General features: G+C 54.4%; 2 protein-coding genes and 1 long non-coding RNA gene across 4 annotated transcripts in view; 2 read left to right on the forward strand and 1 right to left on the reverse strand.

Moving 5' to 3' along the window:
• The first annotated feature begins 2,268 nt into the window (after positions 1–2,268).
• DLX5 (distal-less homeobox 5) lies at positions 2,269–5,053 on the forward strand. The gene is made up of 3 exons (XM_065831998.2): positions 2,269–2,823; positions 3,932–4,116; positions 4,367–5,053. The coding sequence occupies exons 1-3, from the start codon at positions 2,469–2,471 to the stop codon at positions 4,697–4,699; spliced, it is 873 nt and encodes a 290-aa protein (XP_065688070.1). The 5' UTR covers positions 2,269–2,468; the 3' UTR covers positions 4,700–5,053.
• A 5,495-nt stretch (positions 5,054–10,548) lies between these two features.
• The window catches only part of LOC139827281 (uncharacterized), a 41,881-nt gene continuing 24,880 nt past the window's right edge, over positions 10,549–27,549 (forward strand). The window contains exon 1 of one of the 2 annotated variants that reach the window (XR_011737744.1): positions 10,549–11,804. This is a non-coding gene — a long non-coding RNA (uncharacterized lncRNA). Of the gene's footprint in view, positions 11,805–18,358; positions 18,598–27,549 lie in introns of those variants that run through there. The other variant, XR_011737743.1, reaches the window with a different exon arrangement.
• DLX6 (distal-less homeobox 6) lies at positions 11,177–17,282 on the reverse strand. Its single transcript, XM_065832288.2, has 3 exons — positions 16,599–17,282; positions 15,484–15,677; positions 11,177–13,665 (listed from the first exon to the last, which is right to left on the reverse strand). Exons 1-3 carry the CDS (start codon positions 16,951–16,953, stop codon positions 13,414–13,416), a joined length of 801 nt encoding a protein of 266 aa, XP_065688360.1. The 5' UTR covers positions 16,954–17,282; the 3' UTR covers positions 11,177–13,413.

Raw genomic sequence — 27,549 nt, forward strand, 5'->3', positions numbered from 1 at the left:
ACCCCGGGCCCCCCTCCGCGGATGAGCGGGTCTTGGGCCCGAAAGGGCCGCGACTGGACGCGGGGGCCCTGGGCAGGCGCTGAGCCGGCGCGGCGGGCATGTGCCGGTAAACAATGACCATATTGTGAAATAGAAAACAGACTCCGGCTCCCTCTGAAACGCTCACTCCCCACCGGATGTGTTAAATAAAAACCGCTGGGGGAAAAAAACAGCAGAAAGTCAAGAAAATAGGGTTCGGGCTGGGAAGGACGAGGGGCAGGAAACCCGCAAACAGGGGGATTTGTATGCCCTCAGCTCGGTAATCCTCTGACGGACTGCAATGGCTGCGGACGCCTTCAAAAAAATCAGCCTGAGGGTTTTGTGGTTGTATCTGGTGGATTTCTGACTATTTTTTTCTTCTAAGATCGAAACTTTTTTTTTTTCCCAGCCTTGTTTCTGAATAAAACAAGAGCAAACTTTCTCTGCTGCAGGAAACCGACACAAATTTTCCCGGTGAGCTGCAAAAACAGCTTGTCAGGACGGCTTGGCCGGGACCCTCCGCGGCTCCGGCCACTGCCGGGGCTGGGTGTGATAGCAGCGCCAAGGTCTTCTGTTTTCTCCCTTCAAACGGCACCTTCTTGCCCGGACGTGTTGAAGTGCAGTGCCATGGAATTTATGACATAAATGGGCTTCCCCACGACATGCTCCCCCTGTTGAAAATCTCTACTGTCCATTCCAACTGGATGCAAATTGGGAGCTTTAATAAACTTATTTCCCCCACCCCAGTCGTAAACATATATCCCTCTCCGGTTCCTCTCTTTGGAAAAAAATGAAGAGGGGGAGAGATATTTCCAATGAACTTAAGTAAGTGATTCATATAATGAAATGCTTAGGGATTTGTTTAATGCGATTTTATATGAGCTGTGGACATTTCCAAAGCAAACAATAAGTTCAAGTACAACATGCATGGTTGTATTACAAGTGTTACCCAGCTGGCTAGGAGATCTTCGGTGAGCAAACAGGCTAAATCTGGAGAGTAAACAACTTCAGAAAAATCTACAACTCCAGGTCACTGAAAACAGCCTTTTATTTGTTTTCCTTAGTGTCTAGTTAAATCTGATCCATTTTTTTTGCAACGCTGCTGTAAAATCACCAGGGACGGGCATCACCAGTCCGTGGCTCGCCCCGGCCCGGCCGCAGAGGCCATCGCCTGGAACCTGGATGCGCAGATGAGCACGGAAAAACGGGTGCTGGAGAAGGAGGGTGAGGTCGGTCGGGGTGCTGCGGGGGGACGGGACATCCCCGCACAGCACCAGCCACTTCTGGGGGCCTGTTACTCGGGAAGTAGGCTCTCTGCGACGGCGTCTGAGTGGAGAAGCCCCGCGGTGGCCTCTCAGTGGTCCTGCCCACGCGTGAGGGTGATTTGAGCTCCCCTCGTGACGGGCATCTGACCCTGGGCTGGAGCCGGACCAGACGCTGAGCATCGCCGCAGGGCGATGAGGAGCGGCCACGCGTGGGGCCGAGCTGCCACAGGCGCATCTGGAGGGGCGCTGGCACTGCCCGGGGGGCCGGGAGATCTCCGCCCACAGGCATCGTGCCACAGCCGGGTCGCCTTTCGCGAAACACGCGGAGTGGGTGCCCCTATGCCGTATGGTGCCACGAGTGTCCCCAGCAGCTTCCCCACATCCCCATGACAGGGCGTCCTGCCGGGAGGCCCCTGCCTGGCTCCGGGCCGTGTTAGGGTCTTCGACGCAGGAAATGATGTAACTAAAATTCAAGATTTTTAGGGGGTAATGCTTTATTTAACGCGGAGGTCATGGACGGCATCCCCCTGGAGAGGGAGGACAATCCGAGTGAAATCACCACGGTTAGACGCTAATGATTATCGCCACCAGATCAGAAATCGAGTTGGGAACCAGGAGCGCCCGGTGCGTTGTTCCCAAGCCATCAGCGTAGCCAAGAGGGATCGGACGCCAAATCCGAGCGGCGTGGCTACGGCCATTTCCCGGGGCTCTGCGGACCGGAGGTGCGGGGGCACGGGGCTGAGAGCCCCAGGGGCTGCGGGGTCGGCCGAGCCCCTCGCCGGCTACGGGGGGAGGAGGGGGAGCCGGAAACCTTCCGATCGCGACGCTCCGGCTCGGAGATTGCTGTTGGTATTCACTTTAAAGGAGCTTGAATGGGACTTTTTTTTTCTTTTTCTTTTCTTTTTTTTTTTTTTTTTTTTTTTTTCTTTTTTAAGCCAAAGCTTTGTTGTGCTAAACTAGTTGGACGAGTTAGGGTGTCGCTGCTCCCGATTGCTCTGGCCAATGGAACCCGATCCACCCTGCTGTGCGTAAGAGCGCAATTAAGGATTTAACCAAGCCTATGCTGCACCCCAGCCAGCAGTCTGCCGGAGACAGACAGAGCGCCGCAGCCTCCTCCCCCAGACATGTCTGCTTAGACCCGAGCAGCCCCAGCAGCCAGCCCCAGCCAGTCGCCGGCTCCGAGCTATGACAGGAGTATTTGACAGAAGGGTCTCCAACATCAGATCCGGCGACTTCCAGGGTCCTTTCCAGACGGCCGCAGCCATGCACCACCCGTCCCAGGAATCTCCTACTTTACCCGAGTCCTCGGCTACGGATTCCGACTACTACAGCCCGGCGGGGGGAGCCCCGCACGGCTACTGCTCGCCTACCTCGGCTTCCTACGGCAAAGCGCTCAACCCTTACCAGTATCAGTACCATGGCATGAACGGATCTGCTGGGAACTATCCTGCCAAAGCCTATGCAGATTACAGCTACGCTAGCCCTTACCACCAGTACAGCGGGGCATACAACCGCGTACAGAGCTCCGCCAGCCAGCCAGGTGAGAGCCGGGGGCTGGGGACGTGCGGGGGGCTTCTACGGCGGTGGGCAAGCTGGGAGAGCGTGGCCCGCCAAATCGCCCTTGCCTGCCCTGGGCACCGCGGTGATGGAGCTTTCCCTAAACCACAGGGAGAAATATATTTTAAAAGAAAAAAAAAAAAAGCAAACAAACCAACAATTTTTAAAAGGGAAGATTTAAAAAAATAAAATAAAAGCTGGGTCTAGGTTTCCTGACCAGCTTGCACAGTGTTAAACTTAAATCCTAGGGCTAGTGCTTTAGAGAAGCAAACATCGCTCAAGTGCTTCGCTCCTTCCCTCCGCAAGAACAGGGGGAAAATAGCCGAGCCTTGTTGCGTGTCTCAAACTCGGGTTCGCGGTGGCAAAGAAAGTTTCCTTCCTCTGTGCTGGAGGGGCGGGGGAGGAGACAGGGAGGGGGAGCCCAGCCGTGGTGGGGCTGCGAAGCCGGGAGGGTTTTTTACCAGAAAACGCCGCGGTTTTAGCGCTTTCCATTTACTTCTAAGTTGTGGGGGGGAGGGAGTGGAAGGGACAGAGACAGGGAAAAAATAAAGCAAGCCCGTAGCCAACCCAAGTGGCTGGGGCTTGGCTGGGACGAGCGCGGCCGCGGTGGCCCATGGAGACACGCCGGCGGCAGCGAGGGGAAGGCGCGGGCGTGCGGGGGAAGCGGTCGGTGCCCTGGGTAGGGCTCCGCTCCGGGCCGGCCTCTTCCCAGCAGGGCCCCAATAATCCTCCTAATTCCCGCGGCGGGCGCGCATGCCCCGCGCTCCCGCCCGCGCAGCGCTGCGCGCCCGGCGCCGCCGCCCTTCGGGGAGGATGCCCGGGCGGTCGCTGGAAGCGGAGGAGGGTCGGAGGCGGCCAAGTCCCGGAGCTGAGGGAGCGGGGCCTCGCCGCGGGAGCCGGCGGAGGGTGCGCGGGGCCCGGAGGCGGGAGCCCCGGGGGGAGCCGCGGGGACCCGTCGGGCCGGCGCCGCTGCCCTGCCCGGCCCGCGGGCGGGACGCCGCCGCCGGCGGTGCAGGCTGAGCGAAGCAGAGCCGTGTCCCGCGCCTTAACGTCTGCGTCTGTGTCTCTCTCCCGCCCTTGCGCCCATGCAGAGAAGGAGGTGGCGGAGCCCGAGGTGAGGATGGTGAACGGCAAACCAAAGAAAGTGCGCAAACCCCGGACTATTTATTCCAGCTTTCAGCTGGCGGCGTTGCAGAGGAGGTTTCAGAAGACCCAGTACCTCGCCCTGCCCGAGCGGGCCGAGCTGGCGGCCTCTCTGGGGCTCACACAGACACAGGTACCGCTCTGGGCTTGGTTTGGCTCTGCTGGGCCTGGCCCGGCCTGGCTCAGTGCGGCCTGGGCCAGCACGGCCCGGCGGGACACAGAGATCGGGTGGCCGCGGCGGGAAGGGCCGGATCGGGCCCCGCGGAGAGGTCGGGAGGGCGGCGGGGAACGGGTCTCGCAGCCGCGGAGCGCCGGCTTGCCGGGCGGGCATTAATGGTGTCGGTTTCCCTCCTCCCTCCCTCTTTCTTCCCCTCTCCTCCCAGGTGAAAATTTGGTTTCAGAATAAAAGATCCAAGATCAAGAAGATCATGAAGAATGGGGAGATGCCTCCGGAGCACAGCCCCAGCTCCAGCGACCCCATGGCCTGCAACTCTCCACAGTCGCCCGCAGTTTGGGAACCTCAGGGGTCGTCCCGTTCCCTCAGCCACCATACCCACGCACACGCTCACCCTCCAAACTCCAACCCATCCCCTGCATCCAGCTACTTGGAGAGCTCCGCTTCCTGGTACCCCGCTGCCAACTCCATCAACTCCCACCTCCAACCCCACGGCTCCCTACAGCACCCGTTAGCGCTGGCCTCTGGGACAATTTATTAGAGTCTGACCCCCTTTTTTTTTTTTGTTCCTTGGACTCCTGTGTTTTACTGTTAAGGAATAATAACAAAAGGAATGCATATGGGGAATTTTTTAAAGGGAAAAGAAACAAACAAAAAGATTAAAATGTGTAAAGCTTGTGCATGTAACTTATTGCATTTCAAAGGAAACCCTTTTTTATAAAATACGGACATTTTTTGGCTCAGCTGTGGACACTATCAATGGTGCCTTGAAATCTATGACCTCAACTTTTCCAGAGACTTTTTTTCAATGTTATTTTAACCCTGTAAATAATTGTAGATAGAGGAATTAAACTGTATATTCTGAATAAAATAAAATTATTTCGACCACGAGAAACGTTTCCAAATTACCCCTTCTGCTATTAATAAGGGGGGCCGGGGGGGATAATGCAAATTTGCTTCCAGAGAGTGAGTGAGGAAAGAGGGATTTTAAGGAGCCCGATCCTGAGCACCTACATTCGGTCTCTGCGCCGTGCCCTGCCACCACAGCACGGGCGTGTTGACAGGATCTGACCGCATTAAGTTCCCACGGGCGAGCCAAAGGGCAGCGATGCTCTCTCCTCGCTGGGAAAGGGCCTTTTGCAAGATCGCGTACACCTTATCGCACAGTGATTTAAGCTGAAGCGAAAGCTGCCCATCCTAACGCTAGAAAGCAAATCTCTCGCCTTAAGCCGCCCTGAATCCTTTCCTGAGAGCAATTAGCGTCGAGAGCTGCACACTCCACAGCCCATCAGTCGCCCATGTGCACTCGGCTAATTATACAAATTACGTTTCCGTCAAAGGGAGCCACTAAATATAAGAAAAGGATAAAATGAGGGGCCCGCTCCCCTTGCTCCTGGTAAAAGCCTGCGGCGGCTCCGGCTGAAGGAGGGACCTCGCGGAGGTACTTTTATTTTTTGTTTATCTCTCTCTACACGACTCAGGGAAAAAGCCGGGCGGCGGATCCGTCACTTGCTCTGTCCGGTACACCGGGGAGGGGATGGGGACACGGCTTCAGCGAGGTGGCCGGAGGGCTGCCCACGGCCACGCACCGAGCGTGGGCCCCTCTCCCAGCAGAAAACTCGGGTTTTCCCCGGCAGCAACCGGCCCGTGGGTCCCCCACGGCTACACACGTTTCCGCGGACTTCGCCCCTCTCCCCGGCCGTCAGGGGAGGAGCGGGGAGCCCCACTGGGAATCCACGGCCGTACGGGGTAAGGCGGCAGCAGTACGAGTGACAAAGGCATCATTTGAAGGATCCCCGAGATAAAAAATTACCCCCTGTCACCCGAGGATGGCGGGGAGAGCGCTGGCAGGGCTGGGAGGCGAGGCCTGAGAAGGGACGCTCCTGCCCTGAGGCGCACTTACCTGTCTAGTCTTCCTCTCCGTTGCCCTCCCACTCCTTTCTTCTCCCCCTGCTCCTGCCTGCCATGTTTTGTGCGTGTGCGTGAGTGTGCGTGTTCTCCACAAAGAAAGAAGCCCGGGGTTGCTGTTTTGTAACAGGTTTGGGGGTTGGTAAAGGGCTTGCAGTACAATAGAACAGTTTGTTCGGTAAAGCTGCTCCCTGCACGCCGGGGAGGGTGCGTGGGTGCCGGAGACAGGGTGGCCGGGGCCCCCACTGGCTGCCTACCCCTGCCCGCTGCCCGGCGGGCGCTGCCGACTAACGGGCTGCGCTGCCGACTAACGGGCTGCCCTGCCGCTGGTGCCCAGCCGCTCCCCGCGTCCTCTCAGAGCCTCTGAGGACCGGCTCCTGCTCATTTCACTTGAAAGGTTTCAGGGACTTTCCGCGACTCTGGGGTTGCTGAAAACCTCGGCTTTGTCTCTTCTGATAACTTCCACCCCGTGGAAGAAAAAAGAAAAAAAAGCCAGAGCTTTTAATTTTCTTCCCTTTTTTCCTCGTCTCCCTCTACACAAGCATTAATATTATTTTTTCAACCCGCAGTAACAGATTCTCCCCGAGGTCCCTTTCTTTTGCCGAAAGTCTTGGACACAAGAGGTGGAAGGCTATTTCCCAGGTCGGTCCACCCACGCGTTCTTGGAGGAGCTGCCGCGGGGCTATGGTAACCTGCAGGGCCAGGAGGACTCGGGCGGATAGCGCAGCAGCAGCTCCAGGCAGGCGGGATGCCGGACAGGATGGAAATTCACTCCGCCGGCGCTGGCCGGACAGCCTGGGCTCTGGCACCACTCTCCGCTCCGAGCCAGCCGAGTCAGCTCGGCTCGATTTTCATGCCGGTTCCTCTCCCTGCTTAATTTGTTCCTCCTCCCAGCTCAAGGTGGTGTTGGGCAGGTCGGAGAGAGCCTGGCACCCCTTCCCGGGAGAGAGTAGCCAGGTCCAGTTAGGAAATGCCGCTCGCCGGGGCTTTCTGTCGCCGTGGCCCCAGTCCCAATGCATACCCATGGGGTACAGCCGGGATGATGCTCCTGTGCCCCCTGTCATACACAGGGGCAGGCACACCCCGGGGCCTCTCCCCGCCTGGGCACAACCCCAGGGTTCTGGCCGCGGCCTGGGGAACCCTGGTTTGTCTGGGCCTCCTCTCTTGCCTCCCCGGGAGAGGGATGGGATGAACTGTCCTTTGTCCGGCGCTGAGTTTGGGCTCAGTGGATTGCTGGCTCGGGGCTTTTTTTTTTTTTTCTTCTTTTTCCCCCTCTCCCTTCCCCTCCCTTCTCTTTTCCTGGCGGCCACTTCCATGTGGAGTCGGGGCAGCTCGGGGAGCCGAGAGGAGCCACATTCCTGTGGGTGCCGAGCGGCTCCAGGGCTGAGCCACAGGGCCTGACACACACACAGAGCAGCCTGCAACCCCAGCTGCCCCAGCTCCAAAACTCCTGGCACTGCTTGCACCCCTGGGGCTCTCACACTCACAGCAGATCCACCCTCCACACTCCGCTCACCCCCAAATGGGGCGCACACCCACAACACCCACACCCAGGCACACACAGCTGACTACCCGCCAGTCCCCAGCTGGGGACACCGGGGAAACACCTTCCCTCGTCGCCCCAGAAAGAGCCCCCCGATGCCCCCTGCCTGGGCATCCCCGCATCGCTCGGTGGGGAAGAGCCTCCACCCGGGGGAGCGCTGCCGCCTCGCCGAGTGACTCGGTTTCCCTCCCCCTCCCCCTGGGGAATAAAAAACCCCACGCCCTCCAACCTGCCACCGCGTCAAGGCAGCCCCACTCGTCAGGCGTTTCTGTCGCTCCCCTCGGTCTCCCCCATAAATTCATTCCCTTCGGACGCTGCCCGCTCCGCCGCCGGCAGCGCCGTATCCCGAACGCGCATCTCACATGTGGCATCGATTAAAGATTTCTACCACGCAATTTTGCGACTGACAGACTTTAGGTGGTTCGGCTGTGGATTACGGAATGGAGATCTATTGCTTCAGAAAATCGGTGGGGTGGGGGGGAGAGAAGCCCCTCTTCTTGCTTTCAGTCACTTCAGCGGTTGCCTGCAGTAACGCAATAACCTGTTTTATAGGTCAGAGAAGAACCGTGAAAATAGCAACCGCGGAGTTTACATTAAGCCTCCGTTTGTCTCTCTCTTTTGTAGGGAAAATCTGTTACATCAATTAAATGTTTCTTCTCTTTGTTCGGCGGTGCGTCTATTTACACCCGATTTGGGAGGATAAGCAACGGTTTATCTGCCGGTGTACAGACCAGATAAACCCCGACGAGCACCCTGGCCCCGCGTGTCTGTGTGAACACTCTCCACAGACACGGCCTCCAATGCCGCGCGAACAACTCCCAACCCCCCTCGCTTCCTTATTTCCGTTTAGGTGAGGTCCGCGTAGTGGGTCCCGGCCAGAAGCTGAGACTGCTTCAGCACTTGGCAAGGAGGAGCCTAGGGATGGCTCCTCGCTCTCCTCCCGCTGCTTGCCTTCCTCTTGGGAGTCCACAGAGGTTGCCTAAACCTCAGCCTGGGCTTTGCAGCAAGGATCGCCGGGCCGGATCCTGATTTGGCTCCGTGCTCTGCAGCGGCATCGTCTGCCTGATTGCGGAGCTGGCCCTCCATCCCAGGAAATCTTTACAGTCTCCTCGATATGCACCATATAACGCGTTTTATAGAGCTTTCTCCTCGTGGTATCCACTTAGCTTTCCTTTTCCTTTCTTCGCGTGATTGTAATTAATTCCCGTGGAGAAAAGCGCACAGAGGAAGGCTGCGGGCTGCGAGGCGCGGCTGCAGCTCGGGGAGAGCAGCAAGGGTCGGGGCCGGCACCCCTCCCGCCCGTGGGGCCAGACCCGACCACTGCCCCCCCGCCCTCACCGGGGTCCTGCGATACCTGCCGGCGGGGCAGCAACCGCCCTTTGATGATTTGGCCTGTTAAAAATGAAACGGGTTTGTGTGTTTCGTGCCCAGGGTTAATAAAAGCTAATCAGGAGTCGAAAGTGAACTAGCCCAATGAATTAACCTTGCTAGCTGCAGGTAGTCCAGTTAGCCAGGCTCCTTTAGTTAATTAATTACAATTGAATCGGATCTGTGATAATTTCCTTAAGGACCCCTGACGACTGGTCCAGAGGGTGCGCGGGAGCGCAAAAGGCCGCGGACTCCGCAGCCTCCCGTGGAGGATGCCCGGCCCCAATATCCTGCACCCCGCATCCCACACTCTCCCCCGCCCCGTTACGAGACTCCCGAGGCTTCTTGCCCGAAAGTGACGTTCAGTCACCTGAGAGGAGGTGCACGACAAGGGCGAGCCCGTTTTGGGGGGTTGGGTGGGGAGCTCGGGGATGCTCCGGGTACCGGGGAGAGGCTGCCGGGAAGAGTCGAGCCGAGAGGTGGATTGATGCAGGCGGGAGCCTGAAGCATCAGCTCCTGCCTGCACATCAGGCTCGCGCTCGTTGAGATTTGGACACGTAACGCTGCAGACCACTGATTTGCTATTTTCTTAATTCGCGCTCTTCTCATTCCCTACGAATCAAACAGTCTTTTGTCCTTCAGAGTTTGATTTGATCGCTACTGTTCACATTTCACTTTTGTATTTTTCTCTCCCTATACCATTACTCATTGAGTGCCCCGTGAAATTACAATCGTACATTTTCAACTCAGCAACCCATTTGCAGTGCAAAAATAGGGTCTAAATAATGGCTGAATTAGCCCTACTGGACAGTTTCAGATGTAACACTCTGTAATAATTATATTGCAGGCTGGATTAGGATGCTATTATCATAATCTGGACGTTTACAATTATCTGTAATTTGCAAAGATGCGCCAGGTCTTGATTACAGCAGGTTTTTTTTTTTTTTTATCAAGCTAACCATCACTAAACAGTGACAGTAATAACAGCTAATTTTGCTGGCAATATAAGAGGTGCTGGGGTGTGCAAACAATTTCACACCTGGATGTGCTCACTCAACCAAGAATATAGAGAAAGAGCTTCTGCCCTGAGACTCAGAAAAATATTCTCCACTGCTTCTGTTCAGTATAGATTTCTAGACCCCGATCCTTGCTTAGGAGATTTTCACAGGGGGTAAGTTTTGGGGCTCTCTTGGGTTTGGGGTCGGTTTGTGACTGTTTCGCGCCTTCCACTTTGAGGAAGGCTCCGTCTCTGCCCGTTCTACTTTCGCGGTCACTCTAGCGCCGGTGGTTTCCCGCACCGGCTCGGACCCCGACAGCTCCGCGCCCCCTTTCTCCTCGGTGCTGCCGGGGACGGCGGGCGGCGCGGAGCGGGGGGGCGACGGGGGCGCTCCCGGGTTTCCGGGGGGCGGCGCGGGTCTCAGCGCAGAAACCGTGCGAGCCCTGGGGCCAGCCCCGGCTCCGCAGCGGGGCGGTGGCAGCGCGCCTTTCCGCGGCTCTCCGCGGCGCCCATCCTGGCGGCCCCGGGGCGGCGGGCGGGCGGTGGCAGGTTTGGCGCTGGCGTGGGGAGCTGCTGCCGCTCCATCCATAGATGACGCTGTTTCACGAGAGTCTCCCGGGGCGGCAGCCGCGAGAGTGGGAGCCGACGCTGCCGCTGCTGCCATTCGCTGCCACCCTGCTCTCGAAGGCCTGCCTGCCCCATCTTCTCCCGCTCTTTAAAAATTAATATTACCATTTATTTGTTTGCTTGCTTGCTTGTTATCTGGGCTTTATTTAAGCCTATCTGAGAAATCACTCGTGGGGAGGAGACGCACCGAGAGGATTTCCGCGCCGACCCTCACGCTGGCACCGGCAAGGCGTGCAGGCGAGGACGAGCCCCCCGAAAGCCCACGGGAAGCAGCGATCCCCCGTCTCGTACTCCTCAGGGTCCGTCAGCGGGGGTGTGGACCACCCGCCGCCATCCCCTCTCGGGGGTTGTAGCGAAAGGGTTAAGGCGGCTGCGGGGGCCGTGGGGGCCGGGACCTGTCAAGCTGGGCTTGACTGGGCTGGACTGGACTCCCCGGGCTGCGGGGCTCGTTCACCTGGGCATCTGCCGTCCCTCTGCGGGGGCGAGGGTGAGCCCGCACAGGGTCCAGCTTAGGGGGTGTGAAGCAGGATTTCTGAAAGATGCACACACTCACACACACACACACACAAATGCTGTTGGTTTAAATGTATGGTAGCTTTCTCTCCAGTGTCATTTGAATAATTCAGTGAGCCCCACTACCAGCTGTACTTCTGAAGCCTCTTCCATTCTTTTCAGCATTATAATTTTGGTTAATTTTCAATTTTAGGCCCTACGTCTCTGCAATTTGTGTATGAATAACAGAATAATTTTCCTCTTTTGTTTCGCCTTTCCTGTTCCTGAATCTAAATAAAGATGGCTTTTTAGTATTAAAAGTGGAAGAAAATTACAGGTAATTATCTTTGACGGTAAAAACGCTGTAATCAGCGGGCTACATGAAAAATTACTCTAATTATGGCTGCATTTAAGAGAATGGAAAAAAACCTTCTTGTGGATAAAAACCTTAAATTGTCCCCAATGTCTGCTTCAAATTGGATGGCACTGCAGCTGGAGGCTTTGTTCAGAATTGATCCTGGGGAGCTCTGAACCCAAAGTTTCACAGTGGGAAGGGGAAAAAAAGAAAAGAAAACATTTTTCCTAATGTAACAATACGAATGGTAGAAAATGACAAGACTGATCGGTTTTAAACCACTCTGAAGACTGACTGAGCGTGGAAGTTGCTCAAAAAAAAACAAAAAAACACACCCCCCCAAAACTGGTATATTGGTAAGTAGTCTTTGCTTTGTGTCTAATTATAGTGACTGTCCTTTTGCACGACTGTATGTAGCTGTCATTATATGGAGCACTCTGAGGATCTCTATTGACTTCTGATAAATGGCTCAGTGGTTTCAAGGTTCATAATTTGCAGGATGCCCAGGTCTCTAGCCATTAATTCTCGCAGTATGGGGCACCCAGCTTGGATGAGGAAAGGGCTTTTCATTGTCAGTAGTTGCTGTGCTTTCCACAAGCTGGTGAGGCTGGAGCCGGCTGGACAGCGTGTTGTGTGCCTGGGCACCTCTCACGGCTCTGCAAAGCATTCCGCAGCGTGCATTGTCTGCTCTTTAAAAACAAAGGAGGGCGCCTCCTTTCTTAATAATTTGGAGAAGAAAGGCAGAGCTCTGAGCTTTGCCTCGGCGAAAAAGCTCAGCTCAGCGGAGCAGTGAAACGGCAGCAGAAACGATCGGGTGATTAGAAACTTCTTCTAGGCTTATCTTTGCGGTCTCGATATGTCCTGTGGTAGTCGTAGCCTAAAACCTAACCAAACCGCCAGCAGTTCCCCCGCCTCCATCCTTTCTGTCTTTGCTGGCAGATACATGTTCAGGTGGCGGTGTCTGTGAGCGCAAGCAAGCGGGGGGACAGCGTCCAGCTGCCTGGGCTGTACTGGGGGGGCAGGTCGGAGAGGTGGGGATCCGCTAAGGCGGAGAGAAATAGGACCCAGGCGGGCGTTTTGTGGCTTTTACTCTATATATGAAAGAAGACAAAAACATACAAAGTATATGTACAACTAAAATTCAACAATATATACAGAAAGGTTGCTCGGGGGAAAGGTCCCCGTCGCTCAGTGGGTGAGGCTGAACCTCCCTTCTCCAGCTCGCCGCGGCGGGTGATGCCGCGGATCCCTCGCTATGTCCTTCCTGCTCGTCTCCGGGAGTCTGTTCGACTGTGTGCGGGTGAGGGGGCTCTTCACGGGAAAGACGGTGGTTTCTTCTGAGCCGCAGCCCATTGCATTTTGAGAAAGCATGCAGGTTTTGCTTCGTGGTAATGTTCTAATCTTACAGTATATTTTCATTTTTCCAATCAGTTCTCCTTTTCTTTTCTCTCTCTTTTTTTTTTTTCTTTTAATTCCCTTCTTCTCTCCTTTTTTTTTTTTTTTCCCCAGTCCATATTTGGTGAATAAAATGAAGGAGCTTTGACTAGTCTCTCTTTCATCATGTAATGTCTTTAGCTCATTAAACAAGTAAAAACGGCTGCCATGGTAGATTCAGGTTCTTCTTGTGTGCAAAGTCTGTAAAAAGTTTGTTTTGACGTATACTCCACAGAGAAAGAGGTTGGTGCCTTGCAGTCCAAAGGAAAATATCCTAAAAAGAAGTGTCTTCTGTGCGCCAGAATGAAAGTTGTGTCTTTCTGTTCAAGATCAATCGCTGAGGTTACTTAAAAAAAACCAAAAAAACAAAACAAAAAAAAATCAAAAAATAAAACCCAAACAAAACACTGTCTCTTTGCCGCATCTACAAGTTCACACAGAGCCTGTTATCTGGCACGGCTTGGCAAAGCAGGAGAACTTCTTGCCATGTCGAGACGAGGCGTTCTTGGGAGATTATTTCTCTTGGACAATTCACATCATTTGTGGTCTCTGCATTGTGTCTTGATGTGGAGAAGAATACCAGTGAGAATAGCCAGGCATGTAGCTGTTGGGAGGCATATTGACCCCCTTGGCAGAAGCTGAAACGTCCCAGACTGGAGGCAGAGCCGGAGAGCGAGGGGAGAGGGCGGCGGAGCCGGGCAGAGGGTCGCTCTCGTGGGGGTTACTGCCCTGCTTCAGCAGCTTCTTGAATTTGGAGCGCTTGTTCTGAAACCAGATCTTCACCTGTGAACCAAAACGCAGCGGTTATTAGTCTGCCGTCAGCACCAAGGGCACGGCAGGAGAGACCCCGGAGGCCACGGGTTTGCTCTAGAGAAGGTCTTGGGAGCCCATGCTAGTCGGGTGTGGATCTGGGGATGAGGAGGAGAAGGAGGGTGAACTACTGCTGCTCTCGGGCTCTGGATGGAGGTGGAGAGAACAAGAGAGGCAAAGTGGAGCTGGAAAGCGAGAGGGATGAAGGTTTTCACCTGGATCCTTTTTTCCTCTGAGCAGGCCGGATTGATCGAGCTGAAACAGAATAAATGCTCTGAGCTCTCCTGTTTTCACGCCTCATTCAGAATTTTGGAGGCCATTTGATCATTTGGGCAAATGTTGTCAAACATGGGCAATCATATGATTTTGTGCCAGGAGACAGGAGCCAATAGACAAAGGGCATCTTTACGAGGAAATCGTGCATCCGAAAACATGCACGATCGAGTGGTCCTTGCTGATGTGATGTGGGAGGAGGCACAATGGAACCAGGATTGTGGCTTTATTTGAGAAGGGTTTTTTTGTTTGTTTGTTTGTTTGTTCATCTGTTTGTTTTTTTTTTTTTTAATGAAAGTAAAATATCTTGGAGACTAATTGCCTATCAGAATAGCTTTGGTTCCCATCCTGCTCCTAATCCAGCAGAATTCCCAAGAAGGGAGCCTGCACTTGATGAGGTGTGCAAGGATCGGGCCCACTCTGGCAGGTCAGAATTATTGTAAGCATGATATATGCATGTAAGACATACATTAACACATTTTTTTTTTTAAATCAAGCAAACAAGTAAAACAACTCCCACGTGTGTATTTGACCTCGCAAACTTTACGGATGTAATGTTAACATATAAACAGGAGCACTTGTCCAGCTGCATGCTCAGGATCGGGCCCCTAAATCTATGCATACGAGAAAGCGAGACAGCAAAAGAGAGACAGAGTACGCATGCTAAAGATACTAAAATCCCATTTGTAAAACCATGAGGTCTATTCCCATGTTTAATGTTTGCTGAGTATTCAGAAATCGCTGGCTGGAAGCAACTGTTATCAATGACAATGATAAAATCCTGAAGTTATTTGCTAAGCTCATAAATTCACATGATTACATTTTACCCAAATTGATCCCATCTATCCATGTAGTTCTTCACAAACCCCAAGCTGGGAAGCCTGTAATGCCTCATGTGTCTTTCAAACTTAAATTAGCAGAATGGCACAGTTACTCCAACCACACTTAACTATGGCTTAACCTGCTACAATTTTGTACACGGCTGTCTTTGATCTTCAGATCTATTATCACCTTTCGTACATTTTGCCCAAGGGTAACCACTGCATTTGCTTTAGTCATCCAGGATGAATTTACTATTGATTTTACAGGTATTTCCTAACTTGTTCCTGCTTCCTCTCTACCTATAGGTTGATACAAGGCAGCTTTGCTTTGCTTTTAGCTCTACCTCAGGCCCAGCGATTCCTTGCCTTTGCTTTGTTCTCCTTCCCACAGCTAGGCAATTACATCTCGGTGCCGGAATTATCCGAAAATATAGGCAATTTAAAAATGTAACGCGTGGCATCAAAAGCGAGCGTTTGCTCGCCAGAGGGCTGAGGGAAGGGCACATTCAGCTCCTTACGCGGTAGACCGGCGTCTCTGTCGTGCATCTGTCGTCCTATCACATATAGATGGGGGACCGTGTGCGTTACCTTTTCCACCGTTCCCATACGGAGGCCAAAGCGTTTAGGGAGGAACGTACTTGGCTTGGCCTTTATGTCTCGCGCAGGATTTCGGTGATGTGGGATTCCCAGTAATTACCTGTGTCTGGGTAAGTCCTAATGAAGCTGCCAGTTCAGCTCTCTCTGGAAGTGCCAGGTACTGAGTCTGCTGAAAGCGATGATTTAAAGCCTGGAGTTGTAGACTAGAGTAAATGGTTCGAGGCTTCCGAATCTTTTTCCCTTTTCCATTGAATCGGATTTCACCATTTTCAATCACTGTGGTTTTTTGCTGATCTGCAAGCGAAACAACACAGCTGAAACACCACCCTCCTTAGCTATTTGACGCGAGCATTTTGGTTGCAAGAGCTCCTAAAAACCCAGCAGGCTGCCCCGATATCGGTTCAACACCATCGCGTACACATAGGCTCCGGCTCCTTAAAGACACGCTGCTGCTTGGGAGCTACCGGGAGCTAAAACAACCGTCTGGGCATAATGGGCACGCACGTTTCCCCCGGGGGAGAAAAAAAAAATAACAATATTTTAAAAAACCCAAAGCATAAAACTGCAGCGCTGGCTTCGTGAAGGGATGCCTGGCTCCAGGGCCATCCAGGTTTTACCCAGCTAATTGACTTCACGTCTCCAGTTTGGTGGTCAGTGAATCACCAGTCCGAGACATTTAACAATGCTTTCCTCCCCTTGCCCCCCCTGCCGTGCCCCTCCGGATGAATATGTACAAATGAGAGGTTCTCTGCAAAAAAAAAAAACATAAATCAGACGGCCACGGAGCGGAATGCGACCCGCTCGCCTGGAAACTTTCACTCCTCAGGTGTTAGCAGGAATTTTGCCTAAAGCCGGTCCCGCCGTAACAAAGGAGCGCCGTGCGCAGCCCCCTACCCGCCGGCCGCAGGGCGAACGGGGAGGCGCCGGTGCCCAGCGCCGCGGTACCGCCGGCAGCAGCCGCCGGCTGGGATAGAGCGCGGCGGCCCCGCCGCCGGGTACCGGAGCAGTAGGCCCGCGGAAGGGCCGCTGGAACAAGCAACCCCCTTCTCTCCCCGTCGCCCCGCGCACCCCATGGCCGGTATCTTCCCTGGCAGGAGCGGGGGGCACGACGGGGTTTGTTATGCAGGTGGCCGGGGGTGGTCGGAGAGAGGCCCGGGGATGGAGGGAGGTGGGGGAAGAAGCTGGCAGCGGGTTAGGGAACCGGTGCCGGCTCACCTGCATCGTCCGACCGCGTCTGGCTGGCCGCGCTGCTGTTGTGGTAGGACTGAAGGTAAGGGCTGTGCTGCGAGTGGCTCACGTAGGGGTAGGCGGCCAGCGAGCGGTGGTTGTAGGAGCCGGCGCTGCCGGAGTAGGGCGAGCTGTGGTGGTGATGCTGGTGGTGCGGGTGCGAGCCGGCGGCGGAGTGCAGGCAGTGCAGCGGATAGTGGGCGCCGGCCATGGCCGGCGAGCTCTGCTGGGAGTGGGGCGGCGGCGGCGGCTGCGGCGGCTGCTGCTGCCCGAACTCCATGAAGGCGGATTTGGAGGAGTCTTGCGCGTCCAGCCCGTCAGCCATCGTAGTCATGGTCATCATCAAAGTTTGGGAGGGAGAGCGCGGCGCTCCCCGGCTCGCCCCCCGCGCTCTGCCTCCTCTCTGCCCAGCCACCGCCGCTCCCCTTACCCGCCGCGGCACCGCTGGAGAGGCGGCGGTGATTTAATTTAATTTCTTTTCTTTTTTTTTTTTTTTCTTTTCCGCCTTTTTTTTTTCTTTCCCCCCCCTTTCTCTCCAAGGAGCCGTTGTGCGAGGGGCCTCGTTCACTGAGGGAGGGGAGGAAGGGGAGGGCGGTGTGCGGGGTGTGTGGAGGGGGAGGGCGGGCTACTCCCGGCGCTTTTTTACGCCGCTCTTTCCCTTAACCCCCCCCCCCCCGCTCCGGCGCGTGGGGTGGTTGGTTTTTTTTTTTGTTGTTGTTGGTTTTTTTGGGGGGGGGGGCGGGAGGAGTGGGGGCTTAAGGTGGGAGCCGGGAAAGTTGGGGGCTCCGGCGCTTCGACTTGAAGGGCAGGGACGCGCACAAGTCGAATGGTTCGTCTCCGGAGGGCAGCGCCTCCCTCATTGGTCACTCAACCCCCTGACGTCACCGCCCCGCCGCGCCGGCAACGCGCGCGCTGCCCGCGCCCGCCCCCCTCCCCCCCCCCCAGCCCCCCCCTTTTCCCCCACCCGCGCGCGGGGTGCGGAGCGCGCGCAACGCGCGCTCCGCTCCCCGCGCGCGGGTCGGGGAAAAGGCGAGAGCCTGTTCCCATCCCCCTCACCCCACTCCCAAATCACAGAGCCCCTCAACACAAGACACCCCCCACCCCTCCCTTGCGCGGTATTTTCGCTGTGGCGAAGCGGCGCGCAGCGCATTTTCATTTTCTTTTCCTTTTTTTTTTCCCCACTGAAAGCAGCGGCGGCAGCAGCAGCTCCCGTAATCGCTTTCAAATATATGCAAATGGCTACGTGCGGTTGGCGGTTTTGGCAAAAGCTTGATTAGGATATAAACGACCCAAGGAATAAAAAAAAAAAAAAAGAAAAAAAGAAAAAAAAGCGCCTGCGCCCTAAATTTGTCTTTAGATTACAATTCCAGTTGATTTTATTTTATTGTCAACATTGTTAATGATAAAAATAGAGTCGTTTTACAGTTATTTTTACTTTCTGGAAGGAGGCAATTAGACTTCTAATCAGGAATACACAAAAATCTCCCATGATTAACTGCAGTACTTTGTTCAAATTGCTGCTATAAAATTCAGAACAATTTGCCTGTAATGATTATGGACTGGGTTTATTTTGGGAGGTGGAATAAAAGTGGATATAGCATAAATTATCCTCTAATTATACACCAGTGTCGCCTCAATTATCCTCTTATCAAAATGGTTGTCTAACTGCCGCATTTAGTTTCAATTCTCTCCTTTTTTCTATAAAAAGAACTTCATACCTTGTTATTATTAATCCATTTATTATTTGCAAGGGGATTTATATCCGAACATCCAGGTGGTATTACCACTTCTCTTACAAAGATGGACTGGGGAAAGACATTAAGTTTGATCCAACACGGCAGAGGATCTCTCTCTCTCCCCTCTTCTCTCTCTCCTCTCTCTCTCTCTCACTCCCTCTCTCTTTTTTTCCCCTCTTTCCCTCGCTTAAATCTCCTCGCGTCCAGCTAAGCATGAACTCCAGAGACAGATCCCACCGGAGAGGACTGAGGTAGGAAGGACCCGGCGGAACTCGCTGAGCCTTGAGAAATCCGAAAGTTGCTCTAGATGGGGAAACGGGCTGGAGGCTTTGGGCTTGAAAACCAACACGGGTACCAGCAGCCGCAAAACCCCGCACAGCCCAGAGACATCCTCAGACCCAGGACAGGTCCGAACATTGCCTGAGGATTGGTTTCTAAATTTTGCAGATTTTTTTTTTTTTTTTACGCGTCGCTTTTGGAAATATTTAGAGGGTTTTTATTTTTTTCAATCTGGGATATTTTTTCCCCTCTCCCTTTATTAATTTATTTTCGGGTTTTGTTTCTGCGCAGCCCGGTCATTAGCTCTGGGAAGCCGGGGGATGTGAGCCCCCTCTTTGCATACCACACGGTCCATGGGGGTGGGGGGAAGGGGGATGCGAAGCGATGCCCGATCGGTGTCAGGGCATAACCCGTAGTCCTTCGGCATTTATAGTTCAGCTGACTTATTTCAGGGGGGGTTATGAGGGTTGTGTGTCTTTTTTTCTTTGCGGTTGGGATGTTTTGTGCCCCCTTACACACCCTCTTATCGTCGTTTCACTTCTTGAGCCCTTGGAATCGGTTCAGTAACTCTGAATGCAGTTGTAAGTGTCTTGCCTTGTTCTCCTGCTTTTAACAAGAGTTCCACTTTAACACGCGAAAGGGTAACCCGATCCATGCGTTTACAAATCTACAATGAATAAAAATATAGAGAAAGGCGAAGAGAAGGTAAAGAATTCCTACTGGGACTCTTTATTCTTCGGTGTAGGTAAGGTGTTCAATAGGAACAGGTACATTTGGCAGTTTTATTGCTTTATACCCTCCAGCTTGCTGTTAACATCATTAAGGCGTTTTTTCGCAGGTGCACATACTAGCATTTTCTCCAGCAGCAAGAGCATGCATAACAAAAGGTGTCAGAAAATGGGCTGGGGAGTGTTTGCAACACGTTGCTTTCTTATTTCGAAATAATTCCTGCCGCATAATGAACGCTAACCCGAGAATGGCGGAAAGTTGAGCAGGAGAGGAGACCGGTTTGAAATAATACCTAGATGCAGCCTTAGCGAAGGGAAAAAGGCGTCTGAGTCACGAAACGTGAAACAAAAAAGAAGAAGAAAAGGCAGGGAGAGTCTGCAGGAGCTGCTCCCTTCGATAGGAAGCAAATGAAGTCGCATGTGCATCCCTCGTTCAGCCTAGCTGACGGACGAACTGCGGCGGGACGAGTGGGTGTCGCGCCCGCGGGACAGGCAGCGGCTGCGGGTGGGGGTCGCGGGGAGCGGCAGTGCCGCGGGGGTGCGGGAGCACTGGCGGGAGAGGAGGGCTGGGCACCCGGTGCTGCTCTTCCCTGCGGTGCTCAGCCATCCTCGCCTGTCGTCAGGACAGTTGACTCCATCCAGACTCACACCAATAATTTTCCCCAATTTAATTAGGCAAATCTCTCGGTATGGAGCCGCCAATGATTGGTCGATGTTAATGACTCGGCTGCAAGAAGTCACGATTCTTGTAAATATTTATTGTTTTCTTTTATTTTTAACCCCTCTCCCTCCCCCCCCACTCCCCTTTTCCACGTCGCCCGTGGCACGAAGGATCCGCGCCTGCGGAGAGGGGGAGTGCGGCGGGCCCGGCGCACCGTGGGTGGCGGAGCCGGGCTGCGTGGCACGACTTGGCATGGCACGGCTTGGCATGGCACGGCTCGGTACGGCACAACTTGGTGCGGCACGACTCGGTACGGCTCCGGTGCCTGCCCGACAGAGCTGCCCCCTTGTCCCGCCGCCCTGCCTCCATTTCCCCCTTCTCGTTACTCGCACCGGGGGGCGGAGGGTAAAGGGGGCCGGAACTGGGGGGCAATAGGGGCCCAAGCCATGCCCTGGCAGAGTCAGCAGCTGTAGGGTTATTTCTTCTGCGAGGGGCAGGCAGGCCCCGCGCTCTGGGGGCGAGGCGGGGGGTACCGGGAGGTCCTTTGCCGCCGGGACCCCGCGCTGCCGGGCACCAGCACCCCCCCGGCTCCACCTTGCGTGCAGCCGAGCTCCGTTACAGGCCTCCTCTGGGGAAATCAGACCTGGATCAATAGCTCTGGACGCATCAGAGCAGTGAGGTGCTCATTTTCAGGGTGGGTGACTCATTAAAGAGGGGGGAGGGGGGCGGACACCCCACAGCACCTATTCCCCTCGCACTGAAATGCATTCGAAAGCAAGCAGGCAGCAGCCACGAGTGGGGTGCGGAGCTGCGGTGGCGGGAGCCCACGGGGGTATCTGCCAGTCGGGGCCGACCAGGCGGGCTGGGGCAAGGTGCGAGTCAGGGGACGGCTGGGGACTACCTTGGGGCGGGAGCCCCCGCACCGCCACCTGGGAGCACCCGTCCACCCCTCCGGGAAAAGGCAGCTCATCGTCTGCTGCCTCCCTGTCTGGCTTCTCCGGTCGTTACCTGACCAAACCCAAGCTCCCGGAGAGGGAGACTGCATTCTTGGCAAAGGACGATAGGGATGCACCCTGCACATTGCTCCGCACCGGACCCCAGGCAACTCCCGCGCCCTGGCCGCGTATCCTCGGCCGGGCTTCTCCTCCCCTTCACCCCCCGGTTCATTCTTTCCCGGGGATACGCTTCCTGAAGTCACACTCGCTCGCCTGAAGGGCAGGGAGGCCTTTACACCTCGGGTAGGATTAGGGCCAGTCTTTCTCCTCACCCAGGCTGGGTGACAGCCGAGGGGACAAGGCTGCCTTCTTTCTCCCCCGCCCCTCCCCGGTGCTCGACCGCTCCACTGCCGCGGTGGGGGGCGGAGAGCGTGGCATCGCGCACCGCGCTGCCTGTGCCCCGGGACTGGGTGACTTCGTGCTACCTGTCCCCCGTGTCACCTTAAACCGCGTCCTTTCAATGATCTTTGCGGGTAGTACTTTCAAAAGACCAAAGCGTGTGTGCGTGGTTTAAAAGCACGTTTCTGAGACGAAAGATGTCACACAACAGACACAACAGTTGGAAGGAGCTGACGAACTACAGGAAACGGGGTTCTATTTTTAGGGTATAATAGGAAGTTAATATAAGCGGCCAGAGGCTTCCTATATGCCTCCAAGCACCTTCTGTTCCATTCATTCATTCATTCATTCGTTCACTTATTCAAGTGTTCAACAATAACAACAGGGGAAAATAAACATTCCTGTTCTGTTTCTCATCCCCCCCTTTCTGGGAAGTCCTGCTCTGGTGTTTGCACGGGTGGGCTCTGCGAACGGAGACCCTCTTTGAGGTTGTTCATATTGTTTGCTGGGGGGAGTGTGATAGCTTATGGCGTTCATCAGGCGGGACTCCCCCAAGATGCTGTCGTTGGGGGCTTCCTGCGCGCAGTGAGTTGAGGATGAGGGTTGCTCTCTGGAAATCTATATTCCCCCTCCCCAATTCACACCAGAGTTCGGGAGAGTGTTTACTGTCCCACCCTGAGCAGGGTGGCAGGAAAAGTCCGAGAGAAGATTATTTCAGGAATGATGTTACTGCGTGTGTTTGTTTGTTTGGTTGTTTTTTTCCACGGAAAGTAGATGTACATGCACAAAGACGATCTTGCAAAAGGATTTTTAAAAGGGCAGAGAAATGCTGGAAGTGGGGGAGGAGAAGGTTAGTGGCTGAACCCGGTTATTTAGCGACAGAACTGAATGTATAAAGCAATCTAAGGGCGCTCTGGAGTGAGTGGGGGTCTCCTGCAGAGCACTGGTGGGAAAATCTCGAGAGAAGTGGAAAGACGGAGAATATTCCCGCTGTCGGCGATCCTCTCCAGATGCATTTTTGCGGGGAGGCTTCGTCCGCAGAAGCACGGGACTCTCCCCGCCCGGAACGAGGCTTCGGCGGCTGCCGAACTTGCTCCCCCGCCCCGCGCGGCCGTGGCGCTCCACGGGTGTCCGCGGCCGCACGACGCGGCCGTGCAAGGCGGCTGCTCGGCACGGCACGGCTCGGCAGCCGCCGTCTTGCCCTGGCAGCGCGGACCTGCCCGCGTTGTTTACAGCTCCCAGAGACGCAACAGCAAAATATCTCGCTTTATTTCCGTCGGTAGCATTTTTTCCCCCGGTCTCTCAGTCCTGTTTACCCCAAAACATATGGTCTTCTTTCTTTCTGCCAGCATGTCATATTGCTATCGTCTTAATAGTAGCTGAGTGGTGAGCAAAGACTCCCGCAAAAGGAGGTCACCTCCCCAAGCTGGAAGCGAGCTATTTTAAGGAGAGACTGGGGAATTTGAGCGCTGCCAGTGCGAGAGCAAGAGCGGAGCGGAGGCTCCTCTGGATTTCAACCCACTAACATTATAACAGACAGGCAGGCGTCAATGGCTTTCCATACCGCGAGTGCGAAGGAAGTGGCAGGGAGACGGAGGGGGGGCTAAACCCCAGCCCAGCCTCGCAGATGGATCACACACGCCGCTCTCTATATTGTAGCCTGGGTCAAAATAATAGGAGTCAGAAGGGGAAAGATCCAGAGGGAACCAGCCACTGTCTCTTGTACAGATTTGTAGCGAAGCCTTTGCTGTAATTAAAACCTTACAGCCGGATTCATACAATGTGCGACTTTGCAAAAGGTCGGGGCTTCTTGTTGGTTAATGTTTTGCCGTGTTGTTGTAGTTAGTTGTTTTCCTTGATGGGGGGTGTGAGTATCTGGGGGGAGGGGTGTGCTGGATATCTGCTTTAAAATGGAATTAGGCTCCAGACGAGTGGCTGCCCGAATGAGGGATGGGACCCCGGCGTAGAGGGTCGCAGCACTGGGCTTGAGTGCTCTCCTCTCCCCACACCTGGCCAGGTGTGCAACCACACCGCCTTAGCCGAAACCCCGGGGACCGCTCGCTCTCGCCCACACGGCGAGACTGGCCCCAGCGTGAGGAATCCCCGTGAAGAGTCTGAGCGGGTGGGTTTGCCTTCCTAGCCACGCCGCTGGCAGCCTTACGTGGGAGCAGCGTGGGGGTACCTTCCCCTCCGTGGGCCAGGGGGAGCATCCCCTAATGCAGCGGCAGGTCTGCAGACCTCCGCCTGTGAGGCTTTCACTTGGCAGGCGTCTCTGCCTGCTCGGGTGCTGCTGAAACAGAGATGTTGTTTTTAGCGGGCACTTCTGTTGTTCTGTTTTCTTTTCAAATGAAAAAAAAAACAACAATTTAAAAACCCTTCTTCTGGCAGAAGAAGAAGACGCCATCCAATTTAAATTGAAAAAAAAAAAAAAGAAACACCACTGCTCTTAAGTGCCCATCTTGGAAGGGCTCGGAGGCGAGTGGAAACTCGAGGCTCTTTTAAGTCATGAGAGAAGCTGCAATTTCTCTTGCGGTAGCGGCCGGTTTCTCCTCTGAGCCAAGTGCCGCACCGAGCTCTTCGGAGCCCAGCCGCGACGGGTCGAGCCGCGGCTCCCCACGGCCGCTCGGCTCCTGTCCCGGTGACACCCGAGGGGAACGTGTCACCTCGGCTACGCTCGGGAATCCTCGGATTCCAGCGAGAGAAAGCAGAGACTTTAATTGCGGCAAATGAGCGCGTTGTCCTCTCCAGTCTGTTTAGCCTTCGTTTATTTTTAGTACACTTCAGATACCTACACATTTCCCTTGTTGAGATCAGTGCAATTATTTACTCTACCTTTAGGGATGCATTTACCCAAGTATTGAATGGAAATGTAGTAAACACTGAGCAAAGTCAATGCAGTTATTGAGATTTATTTAATAGGAAAAGAAGTAAATATCTCGGCTTTACTTGTTTCTTCAGGCAGCCTCGTTACCTAGAGTAGATTGCAATGAGAGTTCTTCACTCATTCCCGTGTAGTGAGATTGCTTTATATGTTTATCTCGTATCTGTATCTAGCTACAGCCTCTTTTGTCAGGGTCTTAACGGACTATAAAAACAAATCTAAAAGTTAATTTAGAAAGGTAATCCGGAGGGATCCATTATCTGATTTCCCTGTAGAAACTCAGCTAGGTGAGGTCCCGTATCGAGGGCGTAAAAAGAAACAGACAAACAGAGTATCGCCTCCAGCAACGTGAATTCCCCTGCATCCACCGTCCGCAGCGGGAAAGCTCTTGACACCGAGTGCGATTTCACTGACGGAGTGAAACTGCTTCGCCCGGTCAACTGGTCCCAGTCTCACCATGGCATTATCCTCCACCTCGCCAAGAATTATTTTTATTTCTCGCGAGTGGACATCGTCTCCTTTCTCCACTTGCTTGCCCTGAGCGCTCTCCCCCGCCCCGAGTATCCCTCGCAGGGAATAAATGAGGGAGGAAGGGACGGTTTGGGGAAGGTGGTAGGAGCACGTTAGATATCTGCAGCATGAGACGCAGGAGACATCCCAGGGTTCTGACAGCTGGATATGAAACAAATCAGATCTGGATTAACTTGCCTGTTTTGTGAATTGTCTGCATTTGAGCAAGCAGCCCTCACCCACTCTACTTCTGGCAGGTTTTGTTACACGTGCCTCTATAAATATATTATCCCAACCCTCTTTCCTCGTTGGAGCTCTCTGTTCAACAAAACAGAAAGCAGCACGAGGAGAAGAGACATTTATGAGTAACCTAATTTCGTATCGTGGAAGTAAATTTCATGCTAGGATATATTTTGCACAACATGTAATCTTTTAGAACCGGAAGACATTTAATTAAAGCCATATTCGAAGAAGTACAACTTAAAAGCAGTCATACGACCACATATCTAATTCATATTCAGGATCCCTCCTCGAATTCATATTGTTTTAATGTGGGACATCGCCTTTACGGCATAACTCTGCGAGGCCTGGACAGCATGAAATATAACAGAAAGGAGAGCAGACAAGGACTTGAACGTGGTGCTTCACCAGGCGGAAGATGTCTGTTTAACCTAAAGACCACAGCTTTGTGACTCCCAGCTCCCAACTTGCCATTGGAGGATCTCCCAGGAACGCACATACCGTAGTTTGGGGCTAGGGAGTAGAGGGAAAAGCCCACAGAGGACGGGCCCGGGTTAAACATCCCGAGCTGGGTACTCCCGCTTCGGTTCCGCACGCTGCTGTTCCCCTCACGTTGGTTTGGGACAGACGTGCGTGGGTGCAAGGTTTCGTCACACCCTCTGCAGTCCCCCAGGTGGGAGGTCCCTTGGCAGCCCCATTTTCCACCACTCCGGGCGGGTGTGGAAGCGGCCACGCAGACCCGCAAACCCTGTGGCTAAGAGAGGGTCTCTGGAGTAGGAGGGGATGGCGCCCTGCCGGCACCGCTCATGGGCGCCTGTGAACTTTTGAGGGCACCCATTCCGTTTGACGGAAAACACACTTTCTAATCAAGTTTTTGCCCCATCTCCTCTTAGACTGTTTGACTTCTCAAATAAAAATCAGGGACCCTCGAGGAAAAGGAGGAGCACGAAGGGAACAGCCCAGCCCCGAGGTGAGAGCGGAGCTCACGCCCGGCGCTCAGCCCGCCGTCCCACGGTCTGCAGGTCTCGGGTGTCGCCCGCTCCCGGTCCTTCCCGGCTCCGCCGGCCGGGACTCTGGCCCTTTCGTTGAAACAGCTCGTAAAAACTGCCCTGAAGTCGGTGCGAGCCGGATTGCGTCCCCCTCCCCGCACTAATTATCTCTATGTTAAGTTTGGTCCGACCGGCCGCTTGCTCCCTCCAGCCTTTTACCCGCCATCTCCGCGGCCCGCCGGTGCGAGAGGCTGGTTTTCAGGGAGCCGGGGGACCTGTGCGATCCGCGGTCCTGTCTGCAAGCGCTTTTGTTTTCTTCTTCATGAAAAGGATAGCAAAATACTCTCAAAGGCGCGGGGAAAATCGAAGCGAAATAAACTGGAAAAAAAAAAAAAAAAGATTCCCCAAAACCAATTAATTCCCCCCATCCTGCCCGAGGCAAAAAAAACGGCAGCAAAAGTAGCCCCCCCCTCGGCCGCCCGGCCTCGCTTTGGGGCTGCTTCGTTTCGGAGAGGATAAAATTCAGCGGCCAAATCAAATCAGAAAGGTTCTGGTTAGTTTCCTTGTAGCGGTAATTAAAAGTATTAATTGGTTGTGTCGACAGCTTAAAAAGACAGGTGTTGCTAAAAAAGCCTCATTAATCTTCCAGTCATTACTAAGCGGCGGTGGGAACTGGGCTGGGAGAAGGAGCCGATTGTTTACAAGGGTCTTTCAAGGTTTAAGAATGGAGATTATAATAATACCACTACTAATCGGACGACTTTCTCCACTCCTTTGAAAAATGAAAATAAATCAAATAGTCTGCCTGCAGCCCTCAGCTAGAACTGGGCAAGAAGTCTTTCATGGACTTCGCCGCGTGTAAATTAAACTTTAAAGAATTCGCTTAATTTTATATTAATATATATGGATTAAAAAATAAGGAACATAATTCATGCTTTGTGTCTTCGGCTTTTTCTTTTTCTTTTTGGTCAGGTGGCCTTTGTCGTGTGGGTAAAGTAAGTTTTATGCAAGTTTTCAGGACGCTGATCTAAACTTCACAGGTTCTCACTAAACCGGGTGGGGATTGGTTGTGCTCCCTCCTCCACCGTGCAAAGCAAGAGTCGGTGCTGGTGTAGCCCGCGTGTGAGAATGAGGAAACGACGAAGATCAGGCCCCCGGCATAAGACCCGACCCTGTTTTTTTAAATGGGTGACTGGGAGTTGGTTTTGTTTCGGGAGCGCTGCCGAACAGACTGCTGCGAATGGCCGAGCAAGCTGCACCGGGAAGAGAGGAGCTGCGGGAGTGGCGCGACCATGTCCCGGTGCGCACGTCGAGGGCACGGGCAGCCGTCCGGGAGTCCCCCCAGCAGTCCTGGGGAGCCTACAGCCGCTCCCGGAGAGCGCTGCCCAGGGCTTCTGCCGGACGCCCCTCGGCGCCTCGGGGCTGGGTCCCGTCCCTCCACTCTGGCAGGATCGGGCCGGGCAGGGCGGCCCCGCCTGCGCCCGCGTCCCACAGCACGGATGGCCGCGGGGCGGCCGCTCCTCAGCGCCGTTACCGTCGCCCGCGCGGCACGTGACCGCGGCGCGGGGCATGCGCGCAGCG

This window comes from Patagioenas fasciata, chromosome 2 (assembly GCF_037038585.1).
Source record: "Patagioenas fasciata isolate bPatFas1 chromosome 2, bPatFas1.hap1, whole genome shotgun sequence".
Lineage (NCBI taxonomy): Eukaryota > Metazoa > Chordata > Aves > Columbiformes > Columbidae > Patagioenas > Patagioenas fasciata.

What these genes read in the sequence shown, in the direction of transcription:
- DLX5 (XM_065831998.2), top strand. Translation starts at nt 2,469, where the DNA reads ATGACAGGAGTATTTGACAGAAGGGTCTCCAACATCAGATCCGGCGAC. An exon ending in GAGCTCCGCCAGCCAGCCAG is followed by an intron (nt 2,824 to 3,931) that starts GTGAGAGCCGGG and finishes GCGCCCATGCAG; the next exon opens with AGAAGGAGGTGGCGGAGCCC. An exon ending in TGGGGCTCACACAGACACAG is followed by an intron (nt 4,117 to 4,366) that starts GTACCGCTCTGG and finishes CTCTCCTCCCAG; the next exon opens with GTGAAAATTTGGTTTCAGAA.
- DLX6 (XM_065832288.2), bottom strand. Translation starts at nt 16,953, where the DNA reads ATGATGACCATGACTACGATGGCTGACGGGCTGGACGCGCAAGACTCC. An exon ending in GACGCGGTCGGACGATGCAG is followed by an intron (nt 15,678 to 16,598) that starts GTGAGCCGGCAC and finishes TTTCGCTTGCAG; the next exon opens with ATCAGCAAAAAACCACAGTG. An exon ending in TAGGACTTACCCAGACACAG is followed by an intron (nt 13,666 to 15,483) that starts GTAATTACTGGG and finishes TTTGGTTCACAG; the next exon opens with GTGAAGATCTGGTTTCAGAA.